We start from the raw sequence: 11,265 nt of genomic DNA, 5'->3' as shown, positions 1-11,265 counted from the left end.
CCTTTATTGCAAGTCCCAACCCATGTCAGGTTGCTAAATGGGATTGGATATCTCTTTTTGCCATAGGCACCTCAGTAAGAGTGAAATTAGATGTCATCAGGAAGATCAGACTGGATCTCCCAAGTTACTTTTTTTTTCTTTATTTAACAACCAGAGGTTGAATTAGGAACAAAGCACTGGAAGAGAGAGAAATTAGATCTTCCCCTTCTGTTTCCCTACTTAAAATTGCCCCTTAAAGCTCGGCCAACCACAGGACAAAGGAGAAAGGATATAGACCCAGTAAGCTTAATTGTGCGGATCAATTGATTCCAGTAATAACGATAAGAGCAATCCAGGCCTAGTTCCAAACTCCAAAAGGGAGATTACAGGTAATCTTCGATTTACAAGAGATTATTTAGTGACCGTATGAAGTTACAATGGCGCTGAAAAAAGTGGCTTATAACCGTTTTTTACACTTAATGACCATGGTAGCATCCCCGTAGTCACGTGATCAAAATTCAGATACTTGGCAACTGGTTCATATTTATGACAGTTGCAGTGTCCAGAGGTCACGTGACCTCCTGTTGCAACCTTCTGACAAGCGAAGTCAACGGGAAAGCCAGATTAAATTAACAACTGTGTCAGTCACTTAACCACTGAAGTGATTCACTTAACCACAGTGGCAAGAATAGTTGTAAAATGGGGCAACATTCACTTAACAAATACCTTACTTGGCATCAGAAATTTTGGGCTCAGTTGTGGTCGTAAGTCAAGCACCTGTACACAATCTCCCTCTCCATATTCCCGCAAGAAGGCGATCAGGCCAGGCCAGGCACTGTCCTCTCTGAGAGAACTGTCTCTCTTCCAGGGTAGTTGTACTTCTTCTTGCGTTACAAATACGGAAAGAAGGATCAGAAAAGGCAGAGCTACCGTGTGTTTCCTCCATGACAGAAATGCCTCAGAAATGCCAGCAGTACAACTACTATCTGCTGGCGATTTGGGGAACGCAAAATGCACAGTACTCAATGAAATTCATTAGAAGGTTTTCCCTTTCTTTGGGAAGGTTAAAATGTAACATTCGGAATCTTCATAATACTTTAAATAAAGCAAATAAAGTATAAATGTCTGTGGAGATCACTCAGTCACTCAGGTCATGGTTGTCCCAAAGCAGTGGTGGTATTTGACCAGTTCGGCCCGGTTCTGGCATGCCGATAGGAGTGATGAGCAGCGGAGACCGAACAGTTTCTCTCCACTGCTCTGCTGTTGGGCCCACTTGCCCGCCCATACTCACCTTTATCCGCTGAATTTAAGTATTTAAGAATTGGGCCCACTTGCCCGCCCATACTCACCTTTATCCGCTGAATTTAAGAATTTAAGAATTGGGCCCACTTGCCCGCCCATACTCACCTTTATCCGCTGAATTTAAGAATTTAAGAATTGGGCCCACTTGCCCGTCCATACTCACCTTTATCCGCTGAATTTAAGAATTTAAGAATTGGGCCCACTTGCCCGTCCATACTCACCTTTATCCGCTGAATTTAAGAATTTAAGAATTGGGCCCACTTGCCCGCCCATACTCACCTTTATCCGCTGAATTTAAGTATTTAAGAATTGGGCCCACTTGCCCGCCCATACTCACCTTTATCCGCTGAATTTAAGAATTTTGAAGTAGCGCCGCGCAGCAACTGTTGAAGCGACCGGGATCTTGCAGGCTTGCAGGAGGCAAGTTAGAACGCCTCTGCACCTAGGCAAACGCTTCTGCGCCTGGGCAAAGTGCGTGTTTGGCATGCGCGTGTGCGCAAAGTGTGTGCCGACCAAGCCACGCCCACCAAACCGGTGGCAACAATATTTGAATCCCACCACTGTCCCAAAGGTGCTTTTTTTCAAGAGGCAACTGGACTTTATGGTTTTTCTCTGAAGACGTTTCGCTTCTCATCCTAGAAGCTTCTTCAGCTCTGATCCTTCCATTCCCCACCATCCAGACCAAGCTGAAGAAGCTTCTGGGATGAGAAGTGAAACATCTTCAAAGAAAAGAAAAAAACAGGAAGTCCAGTTGCCACTTGAAAAAAGCACCTTTGGGGAGGCTGTATAAAGTATACTTTATACTTTTTTTATACTTACGGCCACAATCGAGCCCAAAATTTCCAGTGCTAAACAAGACAGTGGTTAAGTGAGTTTAGTGACCTTCTTTGCCACAGTTGAGTGAATCACTGCAGTTGTTAAGTGAATCATGAGGTCATTAAATGTATCTGGCTTACCCCATTGACTTTGCTCGTTGGAAGCCAGCTGAGATGGTTACAAATGATGGTCACATGACCCTAGGACAGGGCGACGGCCATAAATGCATGCCAGTCACCAAGCCCCTGAATTTTGATCATGTGACCATGGGAATATTGCAGCGGTCGTAAGTAACCAGTCATAAATCACTTTTTTCCATTATCATTTTGAATGGTGACTAAACAAATGGTTGTAAGTTGAGGACCACCTGCATAAAACCCCCCAAAAAAATCTAACAATGAGAGAGGATATTTTGTCAGTTAAACAACTTTAGAATTCAAATTTTTGTAAAACATGGAAGATGAAAGTCTGTGGATATCCAGGTCATGGTTGTCCAAAAGGTGCTTTTTCAGGAGGCCACTGGACTTCCTTGTTTTTCCTTTGATGAAGTTTCCCTTCTCATCCATGAAGCTTCTTCAGCTCTGACAGGACTCCCCGCTATCCTGTCAGAGCTTGAAGAAGCTTCTTGGATGAGAAGCGAAACATCTTCAAAGAAAAAACAAGAAAGTCCAGTGGCCTCCTGAAAAAGCACCTTTGGGATGTGGAAGATGAAAGCAACATATCTGGAACCTTCATATGTTGAAAACACTTTTTATTTTATTTTCTGCACTGTTAAAAAAAAAAAAAAAAGATTGTAGAACAATACGTTGCTTTGGTGCCATACACCAATGCTTTTGCACAAGGTTCACAATGGATATTCTTTGTGTTTCTCTCGTCTCTCTTTCATGGTGTTCCTACATCAGGTGTGCCTGAGGCAGAACTTACCTGGTTCAGGAACAAAATCAAGATGCCCCCTGACCTTCACATCCATGATGGGTCACTGCTGATTCCAAACGTATCTATCTCAGACCAAGGCTTGTATTCTTGCAGGGCTGCCAACATCCGCGGGGAGGTAACAGAAAGCACACAGCTATTAGTCCTTGGTAAGTTAAAGTATGCAATATTTTCAAGAATTAATATCTTTTGTTATTTTTTTCTCCAACAAAAAAAGCTGTTGATCAAAGGATGTACAGCTGTGTAGTATAATTTAATTGGGGGAAATCAACAAGTATCAAAAGACTTTAAATATATTTGTATTGAAGATTCTCCCATGAGCTGTTCAGAGCATCCAGAAGTGGGAGGTGCTTCAGTCTCTTCTGGAAAGGCTGGGCTTAAAAGTCCGGGATGCTCCTCCTCCTCCACGGGACACCTCCTCAGCGTCCCCCAGTTTTAGCTCGTGGTTAAGAGGTTGTGCACTCCCTGACTGGAACGGTTTCTGATTCAGCTAGTCAAGATTCAGGTTTGCTCTTGGGTTAATTCGGCTTGCAAATTTTTCCCCCTATTAATCTGGCGATTTCAAGGCTTGTGGCTCTATTAGGTTATCACCCCGATCAGTCGAGAGCAGCTCTTTGTGACTGGAGGAGCCTGCCACTTTGCAGGCAGTCTGAGACGGCCGCTTCAAGCAATTAGCCTATCTAATTCCCTGATCATCTTATCTTTGCGATCTTGCCGGAACGCTCGCAGCCGCGGCTCACTTCTCCTTACAGGATCATTTGTCTGACATTTTGGAGAGTCAGCAGCAGCAGCTCGTTAAACTGCTCAGGCATTTAACATCGGAGATTCTACCTTCCCGCCTTTTTAAATGGCTGGCTTCAAGTTCACACCTAAATATTACAGGCGCCATTCCCCGCTGGTTTCCCTTCTTGGGGACCGTGGCAAGTACTTTCCCACTCCACTTTCCTGGGATTATTTCTCTCTTAGCCTGCTGGCGTTGGATAAGCATGCTAGTCCTTAAACAGGAATTGCTTTTGGATCGTTACATTGGAGCGAAGCCTCAAGTGCCATTTCAAACAGTGGGACGTTTTTGACAGGAAAGGATCCATCCAGGACCTGTATAGCTGGTTTCCCTTGTTGGGGACCAGGGATCCTGAATATTTCTTGCTTGGAGCACTTGGGAGGTTTCCCTTGCTGGGGACCCTTAGATACTTTTTCCCATATATACGGGCTTACATATAGATATAGGCATGTGTATATATATGTGTGTTTGTACATAGAGATATATATATAGACTTACACTCCTGGAGAAGCGCCCTACTTTCAACCACAGGGGTAGGCACCATCCCGAAGTAATAATAATAATAATAATAATAATAATAATAATAATAATAATAATAATAATAATAATAATAATAATAATAATAATAATAATAATAAAGAAGTTAGAGACACGAGATTCAGTCCTCCACAATGGAAGGTGACAACGTCTTCCGCTCTAAGACAAATAAGTCCCGAGATAAGTCAGTGAGCCCCAAAAAGGCCTCTAAGGCGGCGGATAAGGATGCCCATAGACGGCACCAAGGCTTGGAAAGGCAGTGGCAGAAACGGGTCAGGGAGGCAGACAAAACAATCGGATCAGGGCCCAAGTACATTGTTGGGGCCCTTGGACTTATCCACCCAGCCCAGACAGGCTATTTCTGGACAGCCTCCCATAGAGGCTGTCTCCAATGAGGCTCATTCTCCATAGAGGCTCATTCTCCAATGAGCACTGCCCGGCGAATCCCAGAGGCAACCTTCACCCCTACGGCCGCCGGTTTAAGACAGGAGGAGGGATTACCTGAGACTATTCCCATCAAAATGAGGCAATGGATGGAGATGGCCATACAAAAGGGCATTGCGGCTGGAGTTCAGCAATCCATCCGGACCAGACACTTTTCGGCTACTTCAGAAGCGGGATCCCTGTCTGCTCAATCCTTTGCACATATGGGACATCATCAAACTCAGGTATTCCCCAATATCCCTGACATACCAGCCCAGGGTCTTCGGGAGGAGGTGGAATTAGATGACCAGGATGTTCCCATGGAGGTGGGGTCGATCCATCAGATGGACTTGGGGTTGTCAGAAGCTGACCCACTAGAACGGGGAATGTCGGACGACGAAGGCCTCATTCCGGACCAACCTACCTTTTCTGGCCTTTTTCGTCCACACCTCTTTAAATCTTTACTGTTCAAAGCAAAGAACACCGCTAAACTAGGCACATCAAGCCCTCATCCATTGTCAACAGGGTCTCAGGACGAATCCGAGGATCTAAAATTCTCACAACCAGCTAATGAGGCAGAAACTATTCCTGTCCCTCGTATGTTTGCTGAATTAGTACAAAATCGATGGGCATCAGCAGTATCCTATCCAGCCCCATCAGGGTACGATAAACGATATTATAATTTGGCACCAGAGTTTTCAAATTTTCTCAAAACGCCTGAGGTGGGTGAGCCCATTGTGGCACTGGCCTCTTCAGCCTTTCCCAATGAGGCCGAGGAAGCCCTGAGACTGGAGGAAAAGAGAGCAGAGTTGGCACTCCGTAGGGTGCATGTTTCTGATGCCTGAGCCATTAGGGCAGCTACAGCTGCGTCCTTTTTTACATGGTCCTCCCTATGATGGCTCTTCCACTTGAGGGATATATTGCCGGCGTCAAATGTCAGAGCTCACCAGGACATAGCTAAGATTATTGCAGCGGCAGAATTCTCCGCCGACGCCACATTTAATGCAGTCAAATTCTCATCTAGAGCCATAGCATCTCACGTATCAGCACAGAGACTGCTATGGCTCAGACATTGGCAGGCAGATACCAAGCATAAATGCAAGCTGGCATCAGCCCCAATATCGGGGGATAAATTATTTGGCAGTGTCTTGGAGCCCCTCCTTATAGAGAATAGAAACAAGAAAAAAGTGCTTCCCCCTCTTTTTCGGAGGTCTGAAAACAGAACGCCCCAGTCGTTTCGAAGGGGTTTCTTTCGGCCCTACTATCAAGGCCCATGCATTGCCAGATCGCAAAGAACATCAGGCTACAGGCCCAGTTTTAAACAGGATAGGTCGGAATCTTCCGACAGAGGTCAGCGGGGAAGCCAAAACAGAAGAAACTCCAGAGGTACTGGAGGCCGATTTTTTCGTCGCCCCAAGTGAGTCCTTTACAGCAGCTCCCATTGGAGGGAGGCTAAAATTGTTTGCTGATCAATGGGACAGCACCACCTCTGATGCGTGGGTCAGGGACTCTGTTAGGTTTGGTTTGGCGCTAGAGTTTCAATCCTCCCCTCCAAACTTTTTCATTAGGAGCCCTAGGTCCACGGACCCCATTAAGAGAGCATTGATGCAGGAGGCTATCAATCATCTTCTGCATATTCAGACCATTAGAGAGGTCCCATCTGAACAACGGGGTTAAGGCTGTTACTCTCTATTGTTTGTGGTCCCAAAGAGTTTGGGGGGGCTGGAGGGCAATTCTGGACCTCAAACGTCTGAACAGATCATTGGTTTATCGAAAATTCAGAATGACTACTCTCCAGTCCATTCTGCTCAGCATCAAAGAGAACGATGTCCTGACCTCTATAGATCTGACAGAGGCTTATCTACATATACCAATTAGACCTGCTCACTACAAATACCTTAGATTTTGCTATTGTGATCAGCACTACGAATATATCGCCCTACCATTAGGTCTGGCTTCGGCCCCTAGGACTTTTACCAAGGTCCTAGCGGCTTTGGCTGCCTCCCTCAGGATCAAATCTATTCATTTACAATGTTATCTGGATGATATTTTAATTTTGTCATCTTCCAGACATCAAGCAAATTTGGATACCAAGATTACTCTAGAGACCCTTCAAGGTCACGGCTTTTCCATAAATTGGGATTAAAGCCATTTGATCCCTTCAACTAGGTTAGTTCATTTAGGGGCAGTGATAGATACCGTGGAGGGCAGGGTTTTTCTTTCTCAGGACAGGTTGAATAGTATCCAGTCTTTGGCCAGAGAGATCAGAGCCTTAAAGAGGGTTTCCCTGGCAGTTCTGTCTCAACTGTTAGGGAAACTGATTTCTTGTATTTCCATTATGCCTTGGGCTCAATTCCATTCTAGAGATCTGCAATGGTTCCTGCTACCTTTCCAGCAATCCGGAAGAGCCACTTCCAACGTCTCGATAAAGGTACCGCACAATGTTCTCCGATCGCTCCGCTGGTGGTCGGAAAACACGATAAACAAGGGGTGTCCTTTCAAGGAAACTTTCAGGGCAATGATCACAACCGATGCCAGCCTGGTAGGATGGGGAGCTCACTTCCGATCCCACACTGCACAGGGAAGTTGGACTATTTCCGAACAATCACAAAGCATCAACCTGTTGGAGCTGCGAGCAGTTCATCTGGCGTTACGGAGTTTTCTACCCCTTTTCCAATCATGCCACATTCTGGTCTTGACAGACAATATCACAACCAAGGCCCACGTAAACAGACAGGGGGGTACCCACTTCAAACTTCTGATGCTGGAGACGGCCAGGTTGTTCAAGTGGGCTGAGGCCAATCTGTTGCTGCTCAAGGCAGAGCACATAGCAGGGGCCTTAAACACACAAGCGGACTGGCTCAGCAGGGCCTCGATAGATCAGGCAGAGTGGTGCCTACACCCATTTCTCTTCCAGGAAGCAGTGCGGAGGTTTGGGCAACCAGTGATCGATCTATTTGCCTCTCCCCGCAATACCCAATTGCCCCGGTATATTTCAAGGTACCCGACTCAGGGGGCGGAGGCCGTCAACACTCTGCGATGTCAGTGGCCTCCCGGACTTCTATATGCGTTTCCTCCACTCCCTGTAATACCCAGGTTGATCCAGAAGTTATTGGAGGAATGAGCGGAACTGATATTGGTTGCCCCTTACTGGCCCAGGTGAACGTGGTTTGCGGACTTACAGGACCTGTCGAGAGAACAACCTTGGAAAATTCCACCATAGAGGGTTTTCCTCTCGCAAGGGCCGGTCCTTCACCCGGACCCGCAATGCCTCAGCCTAGCCGTATGGAGATTGAGCGGAACTGTTTAAGGACCCAACAGATTTCAGAGGATGCCATTGCCACCATACAAACATCCAGATGGTCCTCTACAAATCGTATATACAAGGCCATGTGGTCCGTTTTCTGTCGCTGGTGCCGGGTGCCTAAGATCGACCCAACTGCCCCATCAATAGGACAATTATTGGACTTTTTACAGGAGGGGTTGACCAAGGGCCTATCTCCAAATACTTTACGCAGACAGGTGGCGGCCTTAGCCTCGGTGATATCCTGGGGTGACCTTCGTTCCATCGCGCACCATCCACATATCCGCAGCTTTCTTAAGGGTGCTGCAAACTTACGACCTCCTGTAATGCACCGCTATCCCACTTGGGAGCTCAACAAGGTGTTAATCGCACTTACAACTGGCCCGTTCAAGCCTTTAAGAACCGCTAGTCTCAAATTCCTGACATATAAGGTGGTCTTCTTAATTGTGATCACATCAGCAAGGAGGATTTCCGAGTTGGCAGCCTTGTCAATGAGAAAGGACCTGTGCGTGTTTCATGCGGACAGAGTGGTTCTCAGATTGGATCCATCATTCATCCCTAAAGTAAATTCAGCCTTCCAAAGAGCGCAGAAGTTGGTGCTTCCAAATTTTTGTCCAAAACCATCTCATAGACTGGAGCATCAATGGCATTGACTTGACGTTCGAAGGGCCTTAAGCATCTATCTATACCGCACGGCGGCATTTCAAAAATCTGAGGCTCTATTTCTATCCTTCAACCCATCTACTTTAGGACACAGGGTGTCATCAACGACCATTGGTAGATGGTTGAGAGCCACCATAGCTAAAAGTTACGAATGCCAGTCCATCTCAGTTCCTAAGGGCATTACAGCCCACTCGACAAGAAGTGCGGCAACATCAGCAGCATGGGTCACTCGGGCTTCCATAGACGAAATCTGCAGAGCGGCGACTTGGGCTTCACCATCGCCCTTTGTCAGAAATTATAAAATTGATGTCTACGCCTCAACGGACGCTTCATTTGGCAGAAAAGTCCTGCAGAGGATCCATAGAGTTTAGGAGTGGATTTCGATCCAGACGGAGTCCCTCCCTAAGGACAGGCCAAGCTTTGGTATGTCCCACTTCTGGGTGTTCTGAACAGCTCATGTGAGAAAGGGCATTGGTACTTACCTGATACGCCCGTTCTCTGTGAGCTGTGAAGAGCATCCAGCCCTACCCATTTCTTTCCATCTGGTGGGGTTCCGTTCCGATCAGGGATCTAGATTAGGTGATGAGTCCCAGACTTTGGCACTCAGTCTTCACAAAACTGGGGGACACTGAGGAGGTGTCCCGTGGAGGAGGAGGAGCGTCCCGGAGTTTTAAGCCCAGCCTTTCCAGAAGAGACTGAAGCACCTCCCACTTCTGGATGCTCTTCACAGCTCACAGAGAACGGGCGTATCAGGTAAGTTCCAACGCCCTTTTTCCTTCAATGAAAACTGCATTTTCCGGAGAGGAGAATTGATAAATAATTGGCATAAATAAAAGGCATCAGGAATTTATCTCTTTCATAGTAATATTTTTATCATGACAAGGAAAGCCAATTTGATGTAGCGGTTAAGGCATCGGGCTTGAAACAGGAAGACTGAGTTCTAGTCCCGCCTTAGGGAGAAAGCCAGTTGGATGGATTTGGACCAGTCAGTCTCTCTTATCCCTAGGAAGGAGGCAATGGCAAACCATTTCTGGAAAACCTTGTTAAGAAAAGGGAAGGGGAGGTTGGCAGGGACATGTCCAGGCAGTCTCTGAAAATTGAACACAATTGAATGGGGGGGGGCGGAATCATGAAAAGAATCAAGCTTCTACAAAACGTAATGATGTTAGGACCAACTTTCCAACAGATAATTAAATGGGACTTTTCCACAAATGTCCTCTGATCCCATAGCAAATATTTTCCTCAGGAGAAATGATAGCGTTCCTCATCTTCACATGGAAACCTATTATTTATTGACACCTTCTCTCTCCATTCAAAAACTGACCAATTTTCATTTTAAATATTGCACATCATGATTTTACCCCTAGTGCTACCAAATCTGGGCTACCATAATCTGTGTAAGACTACTGGATAGTACCGGTACTCTTCGACTTCCAACAGTTCATTTAGTGACCGTTCCAAGTTATAGCAGCACTGAAAAAAGTGACTTATGACCATTTTTCACACTTACAACCTTTGTGGCAACCCCATGTTCATGTGATCAAAATTCAGATGCTTGGCAACTGACTCATACTTATGATAGTTGCAGTGTCCCAAGGTCATGTGATCCCCTTTGGCGGACCATCTGACAAGCAAAGTCAATGGGGAAGCCAAATTCACTTAGCAACCATGTGACTAGCTTATTGACTATGGCGATTTATTCAACAGCTTTGGCAAGAAAGTAAAATGGGGCAAAACTCACTTAACAACAGAAATTTGGCACTCAATTGTGGTTGTAAGTCGAGGACTACCTGTAGTGTAGGCACTGTTTTCTGTGCTTCTTCACCGTCTCCTAATGGTCACCCAAATTTTTCCAACCCAGATGTGGTAGCCATTGGTGTCATTTGTCTCCTGAGGGAAGGATTACATTTTTTGTCATTGATTCCAATTTCTCTGCTTTGGACTTCTTAAAATAGAATAGAATACTTTATTGGCCAAGTGTGATTGGACACACAAGGAATTTGTCTTGGTGTAAATACTCTCAGTATACATAAAAAGAAAAGATACATTCATCAGGAGTCGAGAATCATAAGGTACGACACTTAATGATAGTCATAGGGTAAAATAAGCAATCAGATCATACTAGGAAACAGTCAATATAAATCGTAAGTATACAAGCGACAAAGTTAAAGTCATACAGTCACAAGTGGGAGGGGATGGGTGGTAAGGAGTGATGAGGAGAGTAACAGTAATGGTAGTGCAGACTTTGTAATAGTTGAACAGGGTTGAGGGAATCATTTGTTTAGTTCTTGTAAGGGAACAGCCTAGTAAAGCTAACCTTTGGAATATTGTTATAATCATTTCACATGGCTGAGAATGCTATCTGATTCTTAAACAGTAGAGCCATGAAAGACAGCATTCCAAAATATTTGCCTGCTAACAAATGTAGTTCAGTTCAATGAGTTTTATATTTGAGTCCCTTTAAGACTTCATGCTAAACCAAGATGTAAAATATTTAGGGGTGCATCAGGGAGAGGGGCTCAAGGAT

The 11,265-nt window shown here is 45.4% G+C and overlaps 1 protein-coding gene across 1 annotated transcript in view; it reads left to right on the top strand.

Moving 5' to 3' along the window:
• ADAMTSL1 (ADAMTS like 1) overlaps positions 1-11,265 on the top strand; it is a 252,080-nt gene that overhangs the window by 216,879 nt on the left and 23,936 nt on the right. The window contains exon 22 of the mRNA XM_087957646.1: positions 3,000-3,179. Coding sequence (XP_087813772.1) covers positions 3,000-3,179 — 180 coding nt within the window. The remainder of the gene's footprint in view (positions 1-2,999; positions 3,180-11,265) is intronic.

This window comes from Notechis scutatus, chromosome 2, assembly GCF_049901735.1.
Source record: "Notechis scutatus isolate UNSWTSFEM ecotype Mainland chromosome 2, rNotScu1.2, whole genome shotgun sequence".
Lineage (NCBI taxonomy): Eukaryota > Metazoa > Chordata > Lepidosauria > Squamata > Elapidae > Notechis > Notechis scutatus.
This window is presented reverse-complemented; position numbering and strand designations above follow the sequence as displayed.